At 39.3% G+C, this 26,275-nt stretch overlaps 3 protein-coding genes and 1 long non-coding RNA gene across 5 annotated transcripts; 1 reads left to right on the top strand and 3 right to left on the bottom strand.

Moving 5' to 3' along the window:
- Window positions 1-11,198: 11,198 nt before the first annotated feature.
- CUC1 (NAC (No Apical Meristem) domain transcriptional regulator superfamily protein) lies at window positions 11,199-13,002 on the bottom strand. Its single transcript, XM_078575385.1, has 3 exons — window positions 12,493-13,002; window positions 12,121-12,404; window positions 11,199-11,692 (listed from the first exon to the last, which is right to left on the bottom strand). The coding sequence occupies exons 1-3, from the start codon at window positions 12,674-12,676 to the stop codon at window positions 11,294-11,296; spliced, it is 867 nt and encodes a 288-aa protein (XP_078431511.1). The 5' UTR covers window positions 12,677-13,002; the 3' UTR covers window positions 11,199-11,293.
- A 3,270-nt stretch (window positions 13,003-16,272) lies between these two features.
- Window positions 16,273-23,037, bottom strand: LOC144703254 (MBOAT (membrane bound O-acyl transferase) family protein). The gene is made up of 18 exons (XM_078575382.1): window positions 22,888-23,037; window positions 22,665-22,720; window positions 21,897-22,078; window positions 21,778-21,826; window positions 21,309-21,412; window positions 21,170-21,234; window positions 19,695-19,765; window positions 19,372-19,485; window positions 18,853-18,977; window positions 18,714-18,765; window positions 18,396-18,458; window positions 17,628-17,737; window positions 17,206-17,298; window positions 17,057-17,138; window positions 16,886-16,963; window positions 16,723-16,798; window positions 16,589-16,638; window positions 16,273-16,524 (listed from the first exon to the last, which is right to left on the bottom strand). The coding sequence occupies exons 1-18, from the start codon at window positions 22,988-22,990 to the stop codon at window positions 16,420-16,422; spliced, it is 1,578 nt and encodes a 525-aa protein (XP_078431508.1). The 5' UTR covers window positions 22,991-23,037; the 3' UTR covers window positions 16,273-16,419.
- A 125-nt stretch (window positions 23,038-23,162) lies between these two features.
- LOC144703255 (reticulon-like protein B18) lies at window positions 23,163-25,062 on the bottom strand. Of its 2 annotated transcripts, none has more exons than XM_078575384.1 (7): window positions 24,438-25,062; window positions 24,233-24,307; window positions 24,027-24,165; window positions 23,898-23,967; window positions 23,745-23,810; window positions 23,543-23,665; window positions 23,163-23,445 (listed from the first exon to the last, which is right to left on the bottom strand). In XM_078575384.1, exons 1-7 carry the CDS (start codon window positions 24,965-24,967, stop codon window positions 23,273-23,275), a joined length of 1,176 nt encoding a protein of 391 aa, XP_078431510.1. In that variant the 5' UTR covers window positions 24,968-25,062; the 3' UTR covers window positions 23,163-23,272. The 2 variants fall into 2 exon arrangements, with proteins under 2 accessions (XP_078431510.1, XP_078431509.1); XM_078575383.1 differs by having other exon boundaries at window positions 24,378-25,061.
- On the top strand, window positions 23,379-25,824 carry LOC144703258 (uncharacterized). The gene is made up of 2 exons (XR_013581508.1): window positions 23,379-23,464; window positions 25,674-25,824. It is a non-coding gene; the product is annotated as an uncharacterized LOC144703258 (long non-coding RNA).
- Window positions 25,825-26,275: the final 451 nt, after the last annotated feature.

The raw sequence follows: 26,275 nt of genomic DNA, 5'->3' as shown, positions 1-26,275 counted from the left end.
CCATATTGGGAAAGTTTTATGGAATCCACCTCTTACTAGTTCAACCCTTTACTCTAGACTGGGAGATATATAAATGTATCATTTTAAGAAAATGTTTAGTATTGATATGAGCAATGAAGAAACATATTTCGAGGCAGCCTGCCATATGCATATATAAGTTGATATGATTTGAATTTATGTGTCATGTACATTGAGGGAGCCTAGCTCACATGTATTGGGTTTGATACAATCTATGATTAGTTGGGGCCACCCAATTTGTCTGGTACAACAAATCTTAATATTGTGGTGCTCAAATGGGGGACTCAGTCCATGTGATTAGCCCAAGCTACACAAAATTCCCAGCACATGATGGGCTTGGGCTAGCCGGCCAGAATGGTGCAGCATGAATCCATGGCCTCGTGGAGACCTTGTGCACACTAATCGGCCCCACAACTTCAAGGCGCAAAATAACTTGTAAATTTATTTGGCACCCGCCCGTATTTGAACTTGGGATGTGATCTCGAAAACTAGGTGATGAAGTTAATTTTTGGGGTGAATTATTTTTATGGTGATTCATTTAATAAAATATGATCAGATGGTGATTAGCAAGGTTTCCTCCTCAGGAAAAACATATTATGGAATTTTCATGAACACATTTGTATCTTTATATGCAATTTATTTAGTGAAGGGATGACAAGGATTATAAGGACATCTAGATTTGTACTTTGATATATTTATTTATTTAACAGGGAATCGTAGTAGAAAGATGTGAAAATGATGATGATAAAGGGTTTATGATGTGGGTGGAATGGGTGAAGTGGATTTTTATTTATAATTTATTTATCAACAGAGAAACACGATGGAATGATGAGAAATGATGATGATGATGATGAAGGGTTTGGATGTGGATGGAATGGATGTTGTGGATTTTGAAGGATGGATATAAAGTAAGGTTGTTGAGCAGAAGATGATAATGCAAGTACAAGGAACTTACCATAGATCCTTACATTTTTCTAGCGTAAAGGTGATTTTGTAGTATCAAAGAGTTCCTACACTTCTTATACTGCCTTCAAATGTCAATCAACAATGACAACATCAAGAAATCTGAATGTATTATGAAACCATCACTTAAAAATGTAGGAAAAAATCCAAGATGGTTTTGACATAGACACAACGGTCTATTTTTGGATCCAAGGGTATACTCTGATCTTGTACAGTGTTCTACGAGGCCATGATTGCATGGTGTGATTCAAATTTTGAAATCACATTTGTGGCAGCCCATGGAGCATTCACCCCACATACCACAGAAACCATCAGGCAGAGGGGTAAATAAATTTTGGGGCTTGTATTTTTTGTTTCTCTCTCACTTGCTATTACCTTTGTCATATCTCTCTTATCTCTCCACCATTATTTGTAATTTCTCTTATATATATTCTAATCTAGTTTTGATTTCTTCGTCTCGCTCTCATTGTTTGCATTTCTCAACTCTTTTTTTCTGGTCGTTTGTCTCTCTCTTGTTGCCCATCTCTCTCTCTCTCTCTCATTTCTCATCTCTCTCATTCTCAATCATTTCTCATATCTGCATCTTTCTCTGTCTCTCTCATTTCTCATCTCAATCTCATGTAGGTCAGCTATCTCTCATGCTGCTCATCTCTCTGTTATATCTATCTATTATTTCTCATATTGCTCTCGCATTGCTCATTTTTCTCTTATATATATATATATATCTCGTTTCTCCTGTCACTCCCTCATAGCTCATCTTTATATCTCATGTTCCTCTTCTCTCTCTATCTCTCTCTCTTACCCACATTGTGTGAATTTTTGCACTGGACTGCATGATGAGCCTATTGGTATGGGGTCATGTTCATGCCCAATCAAAATGTGCTTATTCATAATTTGATAATTTGATTGATGAATTATCTACATTTGGATGCATGTACTTAATTAATTAAAATATTTAAGTCTTCAGAAATTTGAAGATTTCAATGTGGTAGAAAATTCGACCAGAAAAAGTGTTAAATCATGTTATGGTGAAGAAATGTATGAGCACAAAATTCACATAATTCATAAAATATAATGTTATTCTAAATTTTTGCCAACAAAGACTAGCGGATGCATGATCAATTTTGGGAAATTAAGATTCTTGTGTTGTAGGAATACTTTCTTGGATAAAGCCGTGGATGTGAACAAATTTATTTGTGAAGGATTTAGATGAAATAACCTAAATACTAGGAATACATATCTTTTGAGATATATTATAAAGTTTGTTGAGATTGGCCAATCCATGTACATAGACACCACCATCAAAAGTGTTGACATGGAGAATATAAGAAAAATCTCATGCAGATTAGGCATAGAGTTAAAATATCTTAGGGGTTCACATCAATACTACATAATTATTATAAGATCATTGGGTCAATACAATTCTATGTAAACATTAAATTTTTCTGAGCTTGTAAGAATGAGTTTATATATGAAATTTTAACTTTGGGAACTTTATGGATTTGTCAATAATTTTTATCATATTTAATATAATTTATAGAACATTAAAACAGTATCGTTCCTATTTTAAATGAAAAATATTGATACCCCATTCTTGAAATATTTTAAATGTGTGAAAATGCTTAAATATAATATTATAAAATATAAATATATTTTTGGAATTTAATATAGGGCGCTCGAACAGTGGCAACAGAATTTCACGAAGGGCGCTCATACATGGCAGAGCTGAGGTAGAATTCAAATTTGGAGGTGCCATTGAAGGATTTTTTATGAAATTTAGATATAGAAACCAGAGATAGAGTTTAGGGTTTGGAGAGCGAAAATGATACAGTCTTCAGATCTAAAGTTATAGAAATTGGTGATAGGGAGAGAAGTAACAGACAATGAAGGAAAAGTCAAAGAAATGAAAGGGGATGACAAAACAAACATATATCTAAATTTCTAGGTACCAATTATAGTGTATTGATTCCCCAATGCCGCTTCCTAAAGTCCTATCATTATATTTTGGTAATATTGGGTATTTTTCTGTGCAAGAAAAGGATTATCAGTTTAAAAGAATTACATCATCCAGGATCTTGCAGACCTTTCTCCTGACGGTTAGGCACTGTCAGAGAATTGCCAAAATAATACTTATTCAAGCGCATGATTAATAAAATGAACTTATATAACTCCATGACATTTATTTGCATTTTTTAATTAATTGAGGGTTTGATTCTGTGAATTTCATCCTTCTCCTTTGGAGGGAGGATATAACGATTAGTAGAGTGATAAACCAGAAATTGGGGTTAATATTATAAATGCAATGGTATTTATAATTTTCCTTATGAGCAAGTCATTCTCAGTAGAAAGAAAAAACTCAATTGAGATTTTGTATGAGCAAATCTTGCCAGTTATCAAAATTAGTAACAAAATCAATGTGTACATTTTTTCCTAGATTCAATATGGGGGGTTTATTTATAGATCTCACTTAATATTTTAGATAGATCCAATAAAGATAGAACTATGTTTCACCTAAAAAATCCTTATATATTGTAAGATATCATCATTTGAAGTTTGAGCTCTTAACTTTTCTCTATTGTCATCCCTGATTCCAAGTGCGACATGAAATCTTCTGATTTCTCAGAGAGTATGTGTCAAATTTCACATTAAAAAATCCTCCATAATTGCACTTGAACATGTTCCCTTTTTCACAAAAATTCTGATACTAATTGGCATAAAAATTGGTGTTACGGACATGTCCTAAAATTCTGGAAAAAAGTTGTCAACCATTGACTTTAAATTCATGTACCCATTTCTGTGACACAATTCATACCTAAAAAGTAAAAACAAGAAAAAAGAAAATGCTCATTAAATGCCCCTCTTATCTTTCATAAAATTGTCTTTAACGATGTGTTTTCTTGCATGAAAGTTGATTAAAAATTAATATTTTATTTCCTCTATCTGGCACATGTTCTACGCATTATAGTGCATTTATTATTAATAATATCTTCCTGTTTTCTATTGTTCATGCTTTGTGTTAGGGAAATAATAATAATAAACAACTATATTTGAGAATTACAACTTAATCAATGTCTGTTGCTTATGATGTGTTGGGCCAAATCATTCACCATAGCCAATTATTTGTAAACAACAAGCATCTGTGCCAGTCTGAACAAATCAGGTTGTGACACATGAAAGAGGGGATTCAATTAAATATAACCCATTTAAGACCCCGAAAATATTTAAATAAAGATAATTTATATTTTTGTCTTATAATTTTTTTATGAATTTAATGCTTGAAGATCCATGGACATTGGAAAATCATAATATGATTTAAATATATAAAAAATCCATGGAAATATTTAAATAAATATATAAATTAATATTTAGACATAGAATTTATTTTATTTATGAATCTGAGGTCAGAAAATACTGTTTAAATACAATTAAATGAAAAAATTGGAATTGGGAATTTGACATGGTCTCTTGAGAGAGTTAATTTGCATTTTCTCCTCGAATATTGGGCATCCTATTCTGATCCAGGACATGGCTTGAACTCTCTAGTCTCCAACATGAATCAAAAAATGAATTTTCAATTTACCTAAGTCTTGGATTTTTAGTTAAGGTCAACGAAGATGTGACAATTTATTTATTTGAATCATAAAGGATTCAAGTGGGAACGGTATAAAAGTTCATTAATAAGTTTATAACATAAGATAATTCCCCACTTAGATATTACTTAAGGATTTATCTAATTCCAACATAAATGATAATTGATATATGTGCATAAATTAAAGTAGTTAATTAAATCAAAAGTTATTTATGCACAATTATCAATCATATTCAATATTATCATTATCAACCAGGTTGATGCCACAGTTGCGAAAGTGGTCCAAAGATCTGATACGCCAAGGATATGTACTAGATAGAGAGTCGTGTTTTGACATTGAACTAAAAGTCCCTAAGCCAAGAATTCCTGGATGTCTTTGCTCAAATGCAGCAATACATCCATGGATGTGATTTAGTGATCAAAACAGAATCATCAACCCTTTGAATCAGAGGAAACTTAACCGAGGAAGACAGTGTAATGAAATCCATTGGCAAGGGAATGTAAATATTACAAAATGAGTATTCTAATTGTCTCCCAATGCATCCGTCATGACCGATTAGGATTTAAACAATTCCCATACCCTAACGTATTCTAGATGTGTCATGAGAAGGAAGGGTTATATGTGCACATTAACCTATGATAGAAAGATCCCATCTAAAGGTTTGTTAAAACCCTCGTATCTTGTGGAATGTTTGTGGATATGACTCTTTAGGCCCAATGTACCAACTTATTTAATGACTCCATTGGCCTCATAACTTTTTATTTATAAACCTCATTAATAAACTATATTGAACATATATATATATTAAATTATCACAATGGAATGCAACTCAATTGGTTGATTGAGTCCCAAGCATGTGATATGCCAAGCTACACCACAAGAGGATTTTCTTAAAGTAAATTTTTTAATGAGAAACTCTGTTAAGTGCAAAAGGATGAGAAGTCCACTGCATAAGTATCCATAAACTTTTCTCCAGGTGAGAATAATTTTAATATTTGGAAATATTTGGCCCTACTGGTTGAGAAGAATTTAAGGATATATGGCATGCTAAGGAACACGTGGATACATCTATAAATTTATTTGAGCATATGTGTGGCTTAAATAAATTTATTTGAGGAACCAAAATGGAACTATATTTTACTCACCGCAAGGTGATACAATCATCTGGAAGTATATTTTACTCACCACAAGTAATTTTGTTTTTAGGCTTTCAAAGGACTGATTATTAAATAATGTTTATTTAGAAATGGGAATATTGCCTTGGACTTACATCAAGGCTGAACCCACCTAGATATGGGTCAACAACTTGAGGAAATAAGTCAAACAGGTCGCTAGAGAGGAATTAGTGGGTTCAAGCATATTGTAGATCAGTAGTTTGTAAAGAAGGAGCACGCTGATGGTCCATGTCATGTATGGCTTTTATTGGTGCAAACTCTTAGATTGACTTTGTTGCATTGAGTTTATACATGCGACTGAGGGTTATGGGTTGCTATTTGATTTCTAAGAAACACAAAAATCCGTGACATTTGATTCTAGTTGAGCATCCATATGCATTCATGTATAAACATTGTCATCCCCCCCTCTTTTTCCCAGTCCTGATACCATCAAACTTGTGTGGATTATGAGAAAAAAACTACGCCGATCTACAGAGTACACACGTGTGGTTGCTCGAAATATGATATCCATACCTTTCATATGAATGCATTTTCAAGTGAATCGGTGCTGAGGAGACATAAAACTGAGCTTGAAAAGTGCAGACCAATGTTGATCCACAAGTTTTTCAGCTGAATCCACAGCTGAAAAACTTGGGGATCAATATTGATTTCCAAGGGGATTACCATGGCTTTTGAGTAATAATTTAGATCAAAACCTATTATAATGTTAGACTTATTCATTCATGAATCCATTTTCGTTGTTCCATATTTTCAAGATTTCTAGGAATCAAAAGACCTTTCATCACCCATTTTTTGTGGGTTTTCTTTTACTCTTCTCCACTCATCTATCAGCACAAAATTTAGAGACAACTATCAGCATAAAATTGATGATTCTGCATATTATAAGTGGATCAGCAATGCGTTCGTCCTATTTGAATGGCACCTAGAATTGATGGTCCATGAAGTGGGAAGACATTCCAAAAGGGAAGACAAGGCAAAGACAATTGAATTAGTTCATATCCTTACATGATCAAACACGAGTGAGCTGGAATACACGAGTGAGCTGGTTACTATTTGGAACGAATTGGATCAGTATCGACCTCCAAATCCTAACTCAGTAGATAGAGAATATATCCTTCAGGATATATTTTACCTATCTTTACTTGGTCTAAATCATGAACTTGAGCCAACAGTTGATGATGTCATATCTGCTGCAATTCATGAAGAGATTTGATTGAAAGTATCAGTATAACGTAGTCGAAATCCGGACCATATTTCAAATTCAGCATTTATTGGTCAGCCTAAGGACAAAAAACCCCAGCATATGGCTTATCAGAATCAGAACCAAAGGAAGAACATGAGAGGAAATCAACATGATCCCAAGGAGAACCTTTGGTGTACAAATTGCAAGAAGAGAAGACATAGAGACATGTTGAGACAGCCAAAGAATTGGGGAAAGAGTTTCCTTAGATTTGAATCTGATAAACCTAGCACATCAGTTGATCTGAATCAACTAACTCGAAGGTAGAATGAGAGCTTAGCAGAATTGGGAAAGATCAAGGAAACAATCTCAAATATGAATCCAGAAGCTGTCTATCATCAACTGTGCTTCAATGGTTGATTCAGGTGAGTGTTATAATCTCTTAAAACTCTATCATCCACCAGTGTTTCATAGTTTATAATCATGAAAACAAAAATGCATTGATTCTAGCTTTGGGTGCTACACATCGTATGAGCCCGAAATCTGATATTTTTTATCTTTTACCCCAGGCAATAAGAAGGTTCAAACAGCAAATGGATCATTTTAACACTAGCATGGATTGGAAAGATCAGATTAGAACATATTGGAATATTAGAAAATATTTTACAGATTCTTAAACTGTGTATTAATCCCATCTATGTTCACAAATTAGCTAACTTACCTCATTATGGTGTACACTTTGATAATGATGAGTCATTCTTGGTGGACCAGGAGTCCAACCAGAGGGTTGGACTTGCTAAAAATGTTCAAGGAATCTATCATATTTCACATAATGGACAAGTTGTGTGCCTAAAATAGGAGCTCAACGTGAAGAATGAAAAGGATTTGAGACTTACATTGGCGATTGGGGAATCCTTCAATTAGAGGTCCCCAATTTATTTTTCCAAGTTTAAATTTAATAAATAATAAACTTGACTGTGATGAGTAATACTTTTCAAAACATAAAAGGCCTCAATATCCTCCATCCATAAATCAGAAACACTTACCATTTCAACTGATTCATATTGACATATGCGTCCAACCTTGGATTTGTACAGAAATTCAATGCTAAGATAAATTATTTCTGACCTAATAATGCTAAGGATTATTTCAATCAGAAAGTTATGGATTTTTTAAAAAATAAAGGATATCATACATGAGACATCATGTACATATCCCTAGCAGACAGACTTGCTGAAAGGAAGATAGGGCACATTGTTGAAAAAACAAGAGCTCTAGTAATTGACAACAATGCTCGAAATAATGTGGGGAGAAGCTATGTTATGTGACACCCATTTTTTTAATAGATTTCCATCGATTAGTAACAATCATGAGTCTCCTATTTATTAGATGAATTTAATTTCTCATCATTTAAATATGAAGAATAATCTCAAACCAAGGATGTTTGTGTGTATGTTTTTCTTAAGCCTAATGTGGCATTGAATGAGTTGGAATCAAAAGGTGTTAAATGCATATTTGTTGGTTACTCTAATACCAAAACGGGTATAAGTGTTTTTCTCCAAATTGGAGGAAATTTTTTTAATCAAAAGATTCACTTTTCAAGAAAATTCCATGTATTATTCTGGTACTAGGATAAGAACTGATATAGAGAATGGTGTTGCACCTAGGAGCTTCAGACAATGAATGTGGAGATACCCCAAATTTAGACGCACAGAAATCTGAAGTAAACATTATTCCTGATGAAAGTGTTCATTCACCCAATTCAGTTCATAGACAAGAGATACATGATTATGGAGATCAGATGAGTGGATCTGAGGCTGAAAACCAGAATCCCAAAGAAGACAAAGTACTTGAAAGTGAGAAAGGAAAATTGAATCTCCCTACACCCTTAATAAGAGGAAAAAGATTAGGTACAATAACCAAATTATATCCTATCAAAGATTATCTAACATATAAATGTGCCTAATTAGCACATCAAACATTCTTCATCAAGTAGGGGAGAAAAACATACTCGGAAGTGTAGGCAAGGCAAAAAAGGATCAAAGGTGGAAACAAGCTACTGATGCTGAATTAGATGCATTAAAGAGAAATAATACATGGGAAATAGTCAGTCTGCCTTATGAAAATACAGCAGTAGGATGTAAATGGCTATTTACTATCAAATATAAATCAAATGGAGAGGTTGAAAGATTCAAAGCTAGATTAGTAACTAATGGATATATATAGGTTTATGATATAGATTATCTCGAGACCTTTGCTCCAGTAGCAAAGATGAATACTGTGAGGATAATTATCTCTCAAGCATATAGTTTAGATTGGACTTTACATCAATACACTGTAAATAAAAAAAAATTACATAGAGAATTAGAGGAGGAAATTTATGTGGATATGCCACCAGGTTATGATCAAGAATATGGTGATAAAGTTTGCACATTGGAGAAGACAATCTATGGTTTCAAAAAAATCACCAACAGCTTGGTTAACTGACTGAAGTGTTGAAACATTTTAACTATAAACAGAGAAACTCTGATCATACACTGTTATAAACACAATAGAGAGATGAAAGTTACCGTCATATTAGTATATGTAGATGACATAAATGTGACGGGTGATGATAATGAATAGATAGAAACCTTAGGTTGTTGGTTGTCTCATGAATTTGATATGAATTACTTAGGACTTTTGAAATATTTTCTTTATATAGAAGTTTCATATCCTTCTTCCATTATTTTTATCGCAACAAAATTATACACTTGATTTGCAAAGATAAACATGTTATAAAGATTCCAACCACAAATTGAAGATGGGAGAAGATGTCGAGGTAGCTTACCAAGGAGTACATCAACAGCTCATTGGTAAGTTGATATCTATGTCGTACTAGGCCAGATATATCTTATGCTGTTAATACTTTAAGGCAATTCATGCATAATCCATATATTACTCATATGAAAGTTGATTTTAGAATTTTAAGATACATAAAAGGAACTATTGGATAAGGGTTAGTTTCTAATATAATAATGTTTGGAATTTAAATATCTATACTCACACAAATTTTGCAAGTTCACTAGTAGATCTCAGGTCAAGTACAGGTCTTTGTGCTTTTTTAGGAGGAAATAGTTACTTGAAAAGGCAAGAAACAAAAAGGTATCCAGATGCTGAATTGAGCATTGGTGGTGGGGGTAAGTGAAGCTGAATGGATAAAAGGTATGTTCATGAATTAAATAGAAAATTGCAGGGTACATTTAAGCTATTGAGAGACAATACAGCAGAGATAAAGTACGGTCCATGGTCCGGTTCAACATGAAAGAACAACATATGTTGACATTGATCAACATTTTATCAAAGAGCGATTAGAAGCTGGGGTTATCCGCAGCCCATACATATGATCTGCCAAAAATTGTGCTGATATCTTCACCAGCAGACTGGTAAGACTTTAGTTTTTAAAGCATCTTCACAAGCTCAGGATGGAGGGAATCCACACTTGGCTTGAGGGGGGATGTAGAGAAGAAGAACGTCACAGAAAATGAGGATCGAGTGCTGAGCTGGACGGGTCTGGAAGTCAAAATTTATGGAGATATATTCATAATATGTAAAAGTTAAATGGTTATTTCTCTTATTTCAAACTTTTTTTTTATTGGCAAAAACATTCGGTGCGCAGTACGACCACCCAAGGGGTTTTATATATGAAGAGTAGTCTTATTTCAAACTTAACAACATCGTCTAAAAATTCCATCAGGAAGGAATTTCTTGTTTTCTGCTCTCAGTCTACCCCGTTTCTTAAATCATTTGGGGCATTCTTCTCAGAAAAGGTCAAGATTCTTGAATCCTTGTTCTCTGAAAACCTACAGGAATGAGATGTCACAAAGATCATCTACATTTCTTGTCAGATTTCCATACCGTTTAACCTTGAAAATCAGCATCTGATGTCGTCATCATTATCTGAATCAAAAAGGACTTTGGATAACGATAATGATAATCTAAGACATCCACGGTTGACGCAAAGCCTATAAATGTTTCACACGGGGTTTCCTCTGGCTACGAATTGGCATTCCAGTTGAGTCTAAGAAAGTAATCTTTGACGACGGGGAAGAAACATCGAACCTGTAAATATAAGAACCTAAAGCTGCACAGTTAATCTTAGTCAAATAAACATCGACTTACACGTAGAAAGAGGAAGAAATATTTGATAACAGAATTAATTATAGAGACATATTAAACTACATTCATGGCATGCACTCCGGAAAAAGGGTATTTTTTCTCTTTTCACGACGATGCAAAATGAGAACCCAAATATAAACCACAATAAAACGTATCCCACAGGCTAGTTCTTCGTCTCCGAGATCACAACGACAGAAGAGAGTTTCATCTTACAGCGGTAAAAGCGAGTGCAAACAGTCTAAAACATTAGTAGACGGGGGCGCCAAAGGCAGGTCCAGCTTCCTGTCTACGTCCAGCAGCCATCCGCCACCTCCGGCGGAACCCACCGCCGGAGCGAGCTCGGAGAAGAACCCTTGAGAAATTTGAAGATTTTCTTGCAGCTGCCGAAGGCTAGGAAAATAATGAACAGGCGAGATATTGGTGGAGAAGCAGGGCACGTGATCCCTCTCGAAGCCGTAGCTATCGGCGGCACCGCCGAACGGGGTAGGAGACGTCGGCGGCGAGCCGAATTCAGCGTAAGAACACGCCGGCGGCCCCGCCACGCCGACGCGGGTCTTCTTCCCCCCCGCGCCCATCTTCTGAAACACCCTCGATACCACCCACTCGTCCTGCGTAGATAAATCCAAAAACCTTGTCAAATTATCGAGAAATAAAACGAAAAAGCGATATTTTCACCACGTGAGAATAAAAGAGGACGGCGGGCACTGTGCAACGATATGAGAGAGAAACAGTGGGGAAGGGGACGATAGATTGCGTGAAACGAGAGAAGAAAAACACGTCGACGGGCTCATCCTTCGACACGCAACAGAAGGGGTCTAGAGAGAGAGATCTGACGCTCATTTGGCGCGCGTCGCTCGTCAATCATTGTTCCGGTGGATAGAGATAGGTGGAGAGAGAGAAATGATGGGCTAGAGAGAGAAAGAGAACGATAATTGTCGTAGAGAAGCCTCTTGGAACGACCATATGTTTGGCTAGAGAGAGACATAACGATATGTAGTCCCGTTTGGCTAGAGAGAGAGATGGGGGAAGGACTGACCTTGGAGGAGCGGGAGAGGAAATGGTAGTTAAACTTGCCCTCCAGGCGGTATTCGTGCATGACCCAGTTGCTCTTCTCTCCCTTGGGAGCCCTGCCTCTGTAGAAAACTAGAGTTTTTTTCATACCCACCAGCGCGCAAGTCCTCGAACTGTAAATCTCCCGGTCTTTTCCAGTTGCCTTCCAATACCCCGCGTCAGTGGCGCGGTTCGTTCTCAACCCCGTCGGATACTTGCGATCTCTCAAGCTGAAGAAATACCATTCTTTCTCCCCCATCTTTGCCTTCTCTGAGATTTCGATAACGAGTAAGAGAAAAGATGAAGTCAAAAGAAAGGAAAAAAACAACTTGGTGAAGAAGAAGAAGAAGGTACACACCGGGAAGCTCCCATGGCTCGCACTTGTTCAAATCGATCTCAGCGATAGCTCTGCTAGAGAAGGCGCTGTCGAGAACCTTCTTCAGGAGATAGTAAGTGATGAGCTCCTCGTCAGTGGGATGGAAGCGGAAGCCCGGCGGAAGCTGCGCTTCGCTGCTCTCGAACTGGTGCGCTTGAAACTCCATAGCGGGAGAAGAGAGAGAAAGAAAGAGAGAGCAAGAGAAGAGAGAGTGGGTGAGGAAGATGGAAATCTCACTAGGAGGTGGGAGGGGGTTTTAACTCCTCTCGGCGATTCCTGTTCGATTAATACGGATTCGACGGATCAGGGAGAGTTGTCAGGGCGGGGAGGATCCAGAAACGATTAAACTATTCCCTCTCTTCGCTGCAGGGCTTATGGTATCCATGGCGGGCTCGCATGAAGAGAGATAGTTAAGAGAGAGAAAGAAGGGGGGGGGGGGGCAGTTCTCGCTAGCTTTTGCAGGATTTGTGCGGGCGTGTGCAAGAGTGCAGGTTTACCGCTGTCAGTGAAGAAAGCGAGAGGGCAGGGGGAACAGAAAGTTGTTTAAAGGTGGGAAGAATAGAGAAGAGGGAGAGATAAGAAGACGATATGAGGAAGGTGAGAGAGATGGCGGGGGGCCTGGAGAGGATTTGAGGTGATCTCCCATCAGATAAAGCTGGTCTCTCCATATCTCAATCTGTCAGACACAGTACAAGATTAATAGTCAGCTCGACAGAGACAGGGTAATTCCATCACATCATCTGCCATCTCTCTCTCTAACCCTCTCTCTACATCTCTCTATATTAATGATGAAACCTGCATGGCATAGTCTACGGGAACGGTCGCCATCCGAGGATCAAATCAAGGAGAGCCCAAAAGCTTTGATTTTGATTCAACGGGCGTCGTGTTTTCCCACCATCCAATCTGCCGAGGATTAGTTCTGTCGATTGAACAACAGTCCTGCGCCGCTCTTTATCCCTCTTTTTCTTCGGAAGATCATCAATTCCTCCTCGACTGTGAGCAGAGAGCAGCTGATTCGCAGACATGTCCTCGCCTGGAAGAAGCCGAGAAGTTGAACATTCCTTCAGCCCCACTGGCTATGTCATCTCCCATTTAATGTCCGCCTGTACAAAACCCCGATAATATCCAACGGAAGAACACGGAAATTTTCTTTCATCGAACTCCCCATCCGAAACGGCAAAGAGATCGCGCTTCCGATGTCATCACGGGCGTCGGATCTTCTTTGGCAGAGAGATAAACGAGGAAAACCCATCATGATAACATCTTCCCGTTTGCAGCGAGCATCATTACCCGCTCGTAGAACCCATCATGTCTCCGCCAGCCCGCATCGATGAATCAGTGTAATAATAGAGAGAGAGATATCTTATCTAGAGAGATAAAGAGGAGAGAGAGATAGATCGGCGTCAGCTCGCACGGCCAGAGAAATCATTCTCTGATGGTGCAACTGCATGCATGCACCGGCTCTTCCGCCTCGCTTCTCACGGATTTGACGTTCGCCGTCGTCCTATTAAGATTCATTAACAGCTCTTCCCACAGCCTTACATCAAATCATCCTTCATCGCGCATCTCTCTCTCTCTAATCGTTATCTCTCTCTCATGAATCTGCCTTTCGCTATTTCTGTGTCCTTGTTCCTCTCTTTTTGCTCTCTTCCTCTCTTATTTCCACGAACACTGTCTCTCTCTCTCTGTCGTTTAATCATTATCTCTCTCTCCTCAATCCGCCTTTCGCTATTTCTCTCTTTGTCCTTGTGCCTCTCTTTTTGCTCTCTTCGTCTCTTATTTCCACGAACACTCTCTCTCTCTCTCTCTCTCTCTCTCTCTCTCTCTTGCCTCTGTCTCTTTCGCGGTTTGTTTGTATCTCGCTCTTTCTGTCTCTTTCTATCTCTGTCTTGACATCCCTCTTTCTATCACTACGCTCGGAACACGGTGAGGAACACGAAACCTGCCGTTCCTATCAGTTTGGGCAGATTCCCAGTAGAGAGAGAAAGAGAGACTGATGGCACTGCGAACCAATTATGAGAGGTTTGCCACTGCCCGGCGGGCGGAGGAGAGCTCGATCTAGAGAGAGAAACAAGTCGATAGAGAGAGAGATGGATGAGTGGTTATAATGTATGTTATGGATTCCGCGATCTTCAGTGACGTAGGCGCATGTCATGCGCCGCCCAACCTTAACGGCGAGTTTCAGTGATCCCTGCCCAACTCCGAGGAAGAAGATAGTATCATTACGGCTTCCTCTAACGTCCACTCTCAGTCTCTGCTCCTGAACTCCGTTATCGCCCACCCTTCTTTCTACATAAATATTAAAAGATCTCTCTCTCTCCTTTTGAATTTCTGATTGTCCTTACTCTCTCTAATATATATTTAAAAATCCGGCTCGCGCATTCTCTCTCTAAGCATCTTTCAAAAAAAGAGTTGCAACCATTTTCTCTCTATCTCTCTATGTATATATATCTATCTCTATCTGTCTGGTTATCTCTCAACCTACCTATCTATTTTTCTCTATATCTATCTATCTCTCTCTATCTTCCTCTCTTTCTCTCTCTATTTATCTATATTTGGGCAAATACTACCAAAGAGCATGAACTCCCGTTTTTGTCTAAAAAATAGCATGAACTTTCATGATTGTCTAAAAAATAGCATGGGCCAATAAGAAGACGCCACTTGGTGTCTTCTTTTTTTTTTGTCAGCCATGGTCAACTGCTGACGTGGATTCCACGGTGGCATCCACGTCAGCAGCCGCCGCAGACGCCGCCCCTCTCCGTCTGCCGACACCGCTACCCGTCTCCGTCCCCCGCCGCCACCCTAGGGAGGAGGGCGAGGCGAAGAGGGGGCCGGGCAGAGGCGAGGGGTGGTGGCGGCCAGGGAGGAGGATGGGACGGGCAGGGGCGGCCGCAGGCAGATGAGAGCTGGAGAGAGGGGACGGCGGGGCGGCGGCGAGGGGGTGGGGGCGGCGGAACCCTTTCCCCGCCGCGCCGCCGCCCCCTCCCCCTTCCCCACCGCTCCGCCCGGCCCCTCCTCCCCCGGGCGGCGTCCGCGGCGGCCAGAGACGGCCGGCGTCTGCGGCAGCTGCTGACGTGGATGCCACCATGGAGTCCACCTGGCTGCCACAGTGGCTACCACGTCAGCAGTTGACCATGGCTGACAAAAAAAATAAGAAGACACCTAGATAAGCATGAAAGTTCATGCTATTCTTTAAGGCAAAAACAGGAGTTCATGCTCTTTGGTAGTATTTTCCCTCTGTATTTATATCTGTCTGTCTTTCTCTCTTTAAATATCCATAACTATTTCCGTCCCTATCTCTCTATCTGTCCATTTCTTTCTACCCATCTATCTGTGTATTTCTTTCTCTCAAAATCTATTTACCTATTTATCTCTCTCTATCCATCTCTGTCTATTTCTTTCTCCACCTATCTTCCTACCATCTCTCTCTACCCATCTGTCTGTCTACTTCTTTCTACATCTACCTATCTGTCTCCATCTATTTTTATCTCTCTATCCCTCTCTCCACCTATCTATGTATCTTTCGATCCATGCATCACTCTATCCCTCTCTCCACCTATCTATCCATGTATCTCTCTATCTGTCTATCTATCTATCCATCTATCCATACATCTCTATATATGTATCTATCATTCTCTCTATTCCGGCATTACTTTCTCACGCCGTATAATATACTAAACCTGCACGTTACAAGTTTTATCTTCCATATACTGTGCTCTCTCTCAATCTATCTCTCTCTCTAAAGTGCATTGGAAAATGGGGTCGCGAGGAAGTGAGAGATAGAAAGAAGCATCCAAAAAGCTGGTACGGCAGAAGACGAATCGTCACATCCAACGCAGACCCCCCTCTAACGGACACTTCCGTCAGTCAACGCCGCCCTACGGTCAACTCTCCGTCGAATCTTCTGATTTATGACGTCATCGATGACGTCCGCGTCTTAACCTCCGCGCCGACGGTACTCTGAGAAGCGTAGATTCCTTTTCGATTCTTCGCGTCGCCGATGTGAAGCATCAGCTGTGAAATGACGGTCGTTAATCGAATATAGTTAACATTGGGAGAATAAATTATTTGGCCATACCTTCGTCCCCACGTAAAATGATACGAATATGAATCCCACCACGGTTAATCCTGCCATAAGAAATTTAAAAATTATTTTAATTAGCTTTGATCGCATTCATTAGCTGGGAAACGCTGCAAAGAGGGATTTCGCACCGTCTTTCATCAGTAATCTCGAAATCAACCATTTGATGTTTTGAGGGCCGATCACGTATCCAGCAAGATTTGTCACCTGTTTCGAATGTTGAAGATTAAAAGGCGGAGGTTTATGTTTTTGGATTAAGAAAATTAAGGTATTAATATGGATGAGTAAGCAGACCATGAGGCAAGTGATTGTGATAGCTCCGGCTATTGCATGTAGCTCCCGCAGAAGGAATTCTCCGACTGGGTTTGTTTCCTGATCGATGGATAAGAAATATTAAGCCTAATATGTTGGAAAATGAAGGATTTTTCCATGATAATTAGACGATATGCACAGGGAAGCACATACACGATACATGTTCATGATGGACTTAAAAGCAATTTCCGGAATCATGAAAAAGCATGTCAGCCAGGCCCATGATAAAAGTTTCCTGCGCCATAAAATAGATTAACAGAAGATGGTGCGGATTGATTATCTAGGCGATTAAGTTTTTTTACCATTCTAAATCATGCCATATGGCAACAAATGTGAAGATCACCCAAACATTGAGGAGCTTCCTCTGAGAACCGCCAAGTGGGATGTAAAGATATCTGCATTAGTCAATGCAGGAAAGCTAAGAAAAAGCCTAACATGGAGATGAAATATATACATATGACGAATTTGTCATCATCATCCATACGTGGCTTGGACGAATGATGATGAAGATGATAAATTCAACAGATGGATGGCGATGAAGATGACAACTCTTTGAAACTGGACAAAGATGACAAAAAAGACATGATTAAATTCTCTAACTTATGGATGACAATGATGAAGATGTAGAAATCTCCACTGATGGATATTGATGATGTTGATGATGATGTTTGTTGTCATCACTGACACCGAAACCTGGATTAACTAGGATTCTATACTGTCAAACCTGACCAACCACTTGTTATATGATGCATGCCAACTTTTCCAAAAGGTTTCCAGGTCATGGCAATTGTTGATACATCGAGGCATGTTCTCGGGTGCTTCGATTCCTCCAATCTGAAAAGCCATCGTAAAGCAGTTCATTATTATTGCCAATAAGTGATAACATAGCTTTCTATCTTGACATAATTATCTTATTCCAATCGATCTCTGATACGATCCTAGATGTAAGCTTGTATCATGGAAGGGGAGTTGACGAATAGTGTAGATGTTCCTGGAGTTGGAGAGTAGAACGGGAATGATCAGAGTAGAGGTTGAATGGAGGAAGCAGGGATCGACAAAGAGGACGAGCTGGCTGAAGGCGCGGTGATGTATAGACAATCACGATGGACAGGGATCACATAGCGAGAGAGATAGAGGGCATAGAAACTGAGAGAAGAGACTGATGACTCTAGTTTCATTCTTCTTTGCTGCCCCCCTTAAGGGAGGGCTGCCCTATTTAGGGGAAATGCATACATGTCAAATGGCTAAAATACCCTTGAGGACCATATGATACTCACTGGAATTTTATTTTACTGAGTCCAACATACCAGAAGTTCGTCAAGAAACATTCTATGATGCTATAAATTCTTCTCGGATCCAAGCAGTTAGTCTGAATAAAATATTATCAATATAGTTCTACACCTGTGCTGCCAAATGCAAATTATATTGATGACCCTAAGTAATACTAGAAAGAAGACATGAGAATATCCAAAAATGAGTCCAGGTCACATACCAATGCCCACAACCTAAAATACCGCCAGATCAGAAGAAATTTTAACCACATAAAATTTAGGACCTGAGACAGAAAGAAAGGACAACATAAGCAACAAAAACTGATGAATGTCATGACAGTTAGAGAAAAATAGCGTTTATGGAGGCAGAAATAGCCTATTGTAATGAGAACTAAAATCTCCCTCAAATGCAATAGTTGAATGACATTCACGAACATTAATGATTTCACACAAGCGAGATATTGATATGATTTCATAGGAAATATTTTTCTTCTTTCCACGTGAGAAAAAATAAACATGAAGATACAAGGGATGTGTACCCCATATCCGATGATGAAGATATCTAAGGGAGACAGCCTTCTCCAAAGACCACTTCAAGAAAAAAAAATCAGGGCCGTTAGGTTATTCAAGGTAAAACCCTGAAAGCAAGGATTTTCAGATGAGTCATAACTGACTTACCTTGTGGCCATGGAGTTATAGTAGAAAAAGTGTGTGATGAACTCCAGAAGTAAAAAGCAAAAGATCCATCTGAATCCATACCACGCCACTTGCCGGATGGGATAACTTTTTTGAGGCGAATCCAACTGCAAAATTCAATAAAATTTCAAAAGGGACTAAAGCAACCAAATGTAAGTTCGGATCAGAAAATATCCTAGATGTTATACAAAAGATAAGCTCGCCAAATTTGGTAAATCCTGTTTGTTCTCCTGATTGCAATTAAACTCGGTTCAGTTCAATTCATGTCGATCATAAGCAGAAAGTTATCTTGCCTGTCCAGGAAATATAAATGAGCTCAAAGTAAATAATATAACTCTGTTGAATGATACAAGGATTTTAAGTTACAGTTGAAAACTTAATTAAGACATTACCCTAGAACCGCTTGATTTTGTAACGGCTTTCATAATAGATGCACGTTTTCATACTAAACAATGGACGAAGAGGACAAATAATGTAATCATAAAGACGCTTGACAATTACCTGAGAGGCAAATGAGTTGAAACTCATTATTGGCCCAGCAATGTATAGTGGAGCGTACAGCAAGTAGCTTAAATACGTTGAGAAGGAGTAGCCGTCGATATTAATAGATTTGTCCTGATAAGATAAAGCCACTGTTCACGCTACAAAGCCACTGAAAAATCAAATATATTGGAAGCAGACGCAGCTGCATTAAATCAGAGTCAGTGTCAATGACATCAATTAAAAAAGAAAACCATGGGTAATCACAGAAAATACAGAAAATAACATCATCCAAGATAGACAGATGAAACTTATTCTCATGGGGAAACATGGAATTCTGATACCTTCTGCCTAATCACTGAATCCGTACAAGCCCAGTGGTAGTCGCATCCAAAGCTAATCATGCGCAGAGTGACTGTGCAGAAAGAAAACCATCAAAAGTGAATCCATGAACAGAAAGGGGGAGACATTCCACTTCTCAGCTCTAAAATTCCCTATTCTGCCTTTAGATGTGCAGTTTAAGAATAATTTACGTTTCATTGTTTTTCTCCTTCATGTTTTACTGTGTCTCCCTCCAATTTCTCTTTCGGGTATTTATATTTTCAAGCGGATCAGATGATTCATGTGGCGGAACCAAGTAATGGAAGAAAACTGGCTTTTCTTGGTAAATTATTGAACACCTTTATTGAAAGAAAACCTGAAGCATGACCTGGTGGTGCTGAGAGATTAGGGATGCAACTGATGCAGGCCTACTTTGTCCTCATTGTTTTTCCCTTCTTATTAATTAATAAGGTTTCAGAGAAAATTTACCAAAAAAGCCACAGAAATTTTCTCCTGTTTTACAAAAAAAAGTAAAGAGTGGATAAGGATGCATTTCAATGGGAGCGTATCAGACGAAGAGAAAAAGACAATGAAACCAGAGAAAATGAAGATCATCATCGTCATAGAAGGCTAGCAAGGCTAAGGCTAGAAAACACTAAAGAACTCAAGTCACATGGCGATACATCTCTACCCTCTGTGCAGAAGAGGGTCAGACACACTCTGTCAACGTGAACTACAAGGAAAGTCAAAGCACAGGGGGTTATTAATTAGGAGGGTCGGGACTGAGAGGAGGCATTCTTGCTTTCGATTATCGAGCACTTGGCTGAAGAGTGGAAGTGTCCCGATCCAGAGGGCAGAGACGTTATTTCAACTTCCTCTGAGTTCATTTTTCGTCCTCACTACTATCGTCTTCTTATCTTCTTCTAGTTCATCCGTCTCCAACATCATATCGTTCTTCAGACTCTTGTTTGCAATATCGGGAAGTTCTTGTTGTGGAATCCAAGTCTACTACTTGCCAGGTTCATTGTTCTTCATATTTGTGCGGGAAGGGAGGCATTACATGGATCTCATCTTCCCTTTTCAAGAGAGATAAGAGCCCAAAGTCCATTACATTCAGGCCCATTAAGGAACTACTCTCTCATTTCCAACAGCTTTGACTTTCAAAAATCGAAGATAATTCAGATATGATTCAGAAAATGAATAGAGAATTTTAATTTCTAACCTAGTTGATTCAATAAAATTAAGGAAAAAGAATATATCTAAGCCCTAGGAAATGAATGCAATTTTTCCACATACTTCCCAATGGACTCTCCGAGGAAAGAGTATATTAAAGGTATCATAAGAACTTATGACACAGGAATATTTCGAATTGTTATCAGATCTAAAGATCATCTGGAAATTTTTTTTGAAAGATAGAGATCATCTGGAGTTGAGTAGGATTCGTGAGAGTAAACAAGAAACACAAATGAAACGCAGCTGAGAAATGAAATAACAATACCAAGATTGAAGCAAATTTGCCACCTAAAAGTACCCCTATAGCTGTCAAGAAATGCCAGACTACTCCTGTAAAAATGGGGTGATAGCTATCAAGGGAAGGTTCCAAAAATGAAGAGAACTAATCAAGTCCAATCACTTACCCCAATGACGAGAATGCATAACCTTCATAGATGCGAGTCAACATCAAAATAGCTACATTGAAGCTCCAAATAATGGAAAGGAAATACTTTGACTGTGAAAGTGCCTACAAGATGGACAACGGAAGTTTGCCCAAATGAGTATATGCTATGTAGATGACGTATTCTGTGGAGGATTAGAGGTGATTTCATGATGCTTTGACGTGCATAAAGGGAGATCCAAATTAACTTGGAAAAAAGAAATATGCAGTTTGCTTCTTTGATGATATGACACTCCTTCCCTAGTTTATTGTCACGGGACGAAGAGGACATGGCACTCCTCCAGGTATTATTCATCAGCGGATTTTTCATCTATTCGATGTATGGAATTCATGTACTCGTGAGAATTCTATGAATGGGCATAAATTAAATGAACGGATCTGAACTCGTGAAAAGTTATGCAGTGGACGGAACCTAAGACAGAATATCAAACCTTGACAATAAGGTAGTTCACCGAAGCGATAATGAGTATGAAAATCACACTGCAACAAAGATTTTCTCAGCATTTATCCAGTGTTGAGCAAAATAAGATTTTAGGATGAGAAAGAGTACCAGGCTCCATGTAAATAAAACAAATAGCTTAAAGAAAGCAACAGCCACACCACGGACATTCCTTTAGCCTTGAGGTGAAAAGAAGCCCGGAAGAGGTAGGCCACCAGGACAAAAAATCCTAAAACTAGGGAAAGAACAGGCAGATTCACACGAAAGTTTCTCCATTGCGAATCAGATGTGTCCTGCAGAAAATATCGGAACAAAAGGTGGTAACTTTTTTGCATATTTTAAAACAGGGATCATAAAACGTCAAAAAGATTCTCAAATAATTGCAAAAGCACGAGAATAATAAAACGGGTTGTATGGCTAGTGCAGTTCCATGGTACTTTGAAACGACAAAACCAAAAGAGCATTTTCAAATAAATAAACTATCACATTACGGGATTATTCACAAACGTCTAAAGATGATCAATGGAATTGGTCAAGAGCAAAATCATGAATGTTCAGCTGAGGCTGGAGAAGGTTTGAAAAATCAAAGAGGCAACCGGAACTAGGATTCTGATGCAGATTAATAAAATAATGATCACAGGTTTAACACATCGAGTTTCTCTTTCTAACAGAATTTTTTCCTTGGTAATCTTCACCCACCACGGCATCATTTCACATAGCGATGATCAATACACCAGGGAAAGATCACAAGGTTTTCTCTTAACTAGTAAAACGACCGAGCTCCGCCATTGGTAAAACGAGTCGACATTTTCCAAGACAAATTGGATGGAAAAAAACAACAAATTGAACTCAGACAAATGATCAAACTCGGGATCGTACATTAAGACGGTTCAATATCCATCCAGACTGCAGGCGAGGAAGCTGTCCGTAAGACGCTGGAAGCACAGACATCAAAATCACGCATCAGAATACGAATACCGATAACGAACGAACATAATTAACGGAAATCCAAAGTCTAAAAGCTCAAATAGCGAGAGTGGAACAGAGATAAATGATAGTAGAAAAGCTGAATCGCACACTCTTCGCAAGGGGAATACGATACCGTTCGACAGCTTCAAAGATCGGAAGACGACCACGCCGTAGAAGCCAATCGCGTATACAATGAGAAGAACGAGCTCCCACTGCTTCCACGACAATCGATTCATCCTCCCTCTTTCACCAAGGAAGAATCTGCTCTCTCTTCTATATATATACAAAGATGTCATATATATTTATATATATCTATATCTCTCTCTCTTCGCAGTCACTATATTTTATTTTAAAATTCATGTAAGTATTTAATATTCCCTGAAATTGCGCGAAAAATAGATTTCGAAATTTTTGAATCGTCGTCTTTGTTAACTGTTTCAGAGGCTGGTGGCGGTTTGAGAATTGAGAGCTACAATTACAAATCATGGAGGATTTCAATTCTCAGCAGCGGCTTCCTCTTATGGCGATCGCTCGATCTTGTCGCCGGCGTTTTGCTCCGGTAGATCTTCTTCTTCTTCTTCTTCTTCTTTGTTTTGCTGCGCCGAATCAGTTTTTTCGCCTTCGGAGAGGCTATTTTCCGGATCTGCCACTCTCTGTCGATAATATCGGAGCAGCACCAGGCAGATGAAGGCTGCAGAACGATCAAGCAGGTAATTGATCATTCTTTCCGTGTAATTTCCCTGTTGTTTGCATCAATCGCACAAATCTAGATCGGAGATCGAACGAACCTGCGGTAATTCGAGACTTAGCGCTGAGCAGATTCCACAGCGTCAAGGCAGCGGAGATTCCGAGCGCTCTCCTCCGTCGACAAGCCTGCCATCTCTCACGAGTCCAGTTTCCGACGACCGCGGCTGGATCGATCATCACGGAAGGACGTCGAGTTAGAGAAGGAATCGGCGTAAGATGCTTTATATTGATGCAGTATCTCACCATTTCGATGGATGTTTTGTGCGTAGGTGGAGTATAGTTTGGGAACAGTGAAGCCAAGAAAGAATCCTGCAGCGATTTTCGTGGGAGAAATTAGAAAGAAAATCGCAGAAACTACAAGGGATCAAATGAGATGAGGCAAGAAACTCAGACAACCTGCGGACAAGAGCCTCCACGGAGTAATCCAATGCCCGTACTTGGCCGTCAAGAGAAGAACCGGCGCAACCTGAATGAACAACGCGAGTTCAGAATTTATTCGATGATCTGGCGAAGGCAAGATCTCACCATGAGAGTCGTGGACGGATCCCCGGAGAAAATCTCTTGAACGACTGAGATTGCAGCATTGGCAGCCGGCAAAACCAAGCGACTGATTCTCACCATGTCCGCCTCTCCGATCCTGAAGTCGCATCTCACCTCCTCGCTTCTGCAAACCAACGGATCAGCGCCAGAAATCAACCAGCAAATCAAGAACAAATTCAGAAGAAGAACACCTCCGAGGAACCGAATCTCGGACGAACGCCACACCGAGGAGAACCAGCCCGAGATTAGACACCGCAGATACAAAGCTGAAAAAGAAGCGAGACTCGATCACGACACCGATCGAAGAGTCTACAAATCCAGACGCGAAACTCACACCTAAAGTCGAAATCTCTGGAAAGCAAGGAAGAAGAGAAGAAGAGCGTGCCCAGGCCGAACCAAAGGCTAGATTTCGCCGTGTTCTTCCACATCACCAGCTCCAAAACGGCGTCCTTGACGGAATCGGAAACGGGAGAAGAACTCTGAGGAGGCGGCAGAGATACCGGGATTTGATCTTCATTCCGGGTAAGCTTCCTCCTCCCAATCCCAATCCCCGCGTCGCGCTCTTCAGCGGGACGCTCGTCTCTTGTAGAGATCTCCTTCTCGAGACGTCGTCGGGCTCTTCGAGAGTTCCTGGGGGAGCCACAGCCCGCAAGAACAGCCTCCCCGCTGTTCTTGGCGCGGCGCCTGGGCTTGGCGGCGATCTCGGAGTTATCCTCTGGAACGAGGACAAGAGTTCTACGCCGCCTCGCCGGAGAATGAGAGAGCAGGAGCAGACGCTCCTGGCAGTGGGATTTGACGATCGGCTTTGGAGAAGGAACGCCATCGTCGTCGCTGAAGAGAGAAATTGTTTGTGGGTTTCTTTCTCTGAGGAAGTATGGCTCTGATCGACGCGAAGGGGGAGTTGTCGCTGCGGATGCAACTTCCATGGCAGGATCGATTGATCGATTGATTGATTGATTCTTCCGGGGGAAGAGGACAAGGGGGCGAGGATGATGAGAGGAAGACGATGGATTTTGTGGGGGGGGGGGGTTTAACGTTCCAGTTTCTTGTTTGAAATTTTGAACTTGGGTTTGATCCGACGGCTGTCGTTGCCGTCTTTTTTTCCGGGAAGGATGAAGATCTTTTCATCCAACGGTAGTGTTGTCACGAGTAGTAATGACGGCAGTGTTACAAAACTTTGAAGTCTCTCTATATGCATAGGTGTGAGCGTGTTCATTTCTTGATTTTCTTCGTGTTTGTGGCATGTTTGAAATATCTCTCCGTTTGGAATATTTTTTTATGATTTCAACTATGAGAAGAATGTAGAATCATTGATCTTTGGAAAATGCAATAAATAAATTGATGGGTGTAGATCTGAGAAATATTCCAGATCGTTCCTAGCTACAATTTATTTGAAGATTGAGAACAAATATTACACCAAAACTGAGCTTCCATTAGTCAGTGTGCAGGAAGCAGATTTGATATGTCAACACCAGGCTAAAGATATAACCAATTTTACAAATAGGACAAGAAAGTTGGAGTCAATTTTATATTTTTTAAAAAAAAATCATCTGCTGCTTAATAAGTGAATGTCATTTGCCTAGCATCATACGTATGCCCATCCATGTGCATTTTCTCTGTCAATTTATGCAGGTTCCACACCAAATCAAGATTACAAATAAGGGTGCCAAGCCAAGCTACATTTCTTCTTTTTCTCTATAGTGGGCTTAAGCTGACACTTACACTGTCACTCTAGATCATTTTTCACATCTTTGAATCAATAGAATGCATTATCCTTCTTGTACTCCTTTAGCTACCTTGCATTAGAGAACGAACCAAAATCTCAATTGAATGCATTATCTTGTACTCATTTTTCACATCTTTGAATCAATAGAATGCATTATCTTCCATTCCAAATTCACATCCCTGCATTAGAGAACGAACTAAAATCTCAAATTTGAAGAAAGAATTACGGAAATGTATTGCTAATGTCAACAACACCAATAATTTAAATATGTCATTCATACATAAATCTTTTTGGATATTGTGCCTTCTCATTCGTGTTCTACATGCAATTATAATGTAATCGATGATAATTAGCTAGACTATTACAATCAAGAGCTTAACAATTGTATTAAAATATATACTAAGTAGCATGGCCAACTTTATTTGTTGACACATTCAAAGTTGCACACGTGGTATTCAAATAGGGAAAATGTTGGAAATTACGCAAATATTTCCTCAACACCTGCCAC

The sequence above is a fragment of the Wolffia australiana genome, chromosome 5, assembly GCF_029677425.1.
Source record: "Wolffia australiana isolate 7733 chromosome 5, ASM2967742v1".
Taxonomy (NCBI): Eukaryota; Viridiplantae; Streptophyta; class Magnoliopsida; order Alismatales; family Araceae; genus Wolffia; species Wolffia australiana.
Note: the sequence above shows the minus strand (reverse complement) of the source record. Positions and strands in the feature narration are given on the sequence as shown.

Coding starts and splice junctions, on each gene's coding strand:
- CUC1 (XM_078575385.1), bottom strand. CDS start 12,676: ATGGAGTTTCAAGCGCACCAGTTCGAGAGCAGCGAAGCGCAGCTTCCG. Junction 12,405..12,492: donor CGAGCCATGGGAGCTTCCCG/GTGTGTACCTTC, acceptor TCGAAATCTCAG/AGAAGGCAAAGATGGGGGAG. Junction 11,693..12,120: donor TCCTCTCCCGCTCCTCCAAG/GTCAGTCCTTCC, acceptor TTATCTACGCAG/GACGAGTGGGTGGTATCGAG.
- LOC144703254 (XM_078575382.1), bottom strand. CDS start 22,990: ATGAATCGATTGTCGTGGAAGCAGTGGGAGCTCGTTCTTCTCATTGTA. Junction 21,235..21,308: donor TATGCATTCTCGTCATTGGG/GTAAGTGATTGG, acceptor CCATTTTTACAG/GAGTAGTCTGGCATTTCTTG. Junction 19,766..21,169: donor GCAAATTTGCTTCAATCTTG/GTATTGTTATTT, acceptor CTTTCTGCACAG/TCACTCTGCGCATGATTAGC.
- LOC144703255 (XM_078575383.1), bottom strand. CDS start 24,967: ATGGAAGTTGCATCCGCAGCGACAACTCCCCCTTCGCGTCGATCAGAG. Junction 23,811..23,897: donor GTGGAGGCTCTTGTCCGCAG/GTTGTCTGAGTT, acceptor AAATCGCTGCAG/GATTCTTTCTTGGCTTCACT. Junction 23,666..23,744: donor ACAAAACATCCATCGAAATG/GTGAGATACTGC, acceptor TGATCGATCCAG/CCGCGGTCGTCGGAAACTGG.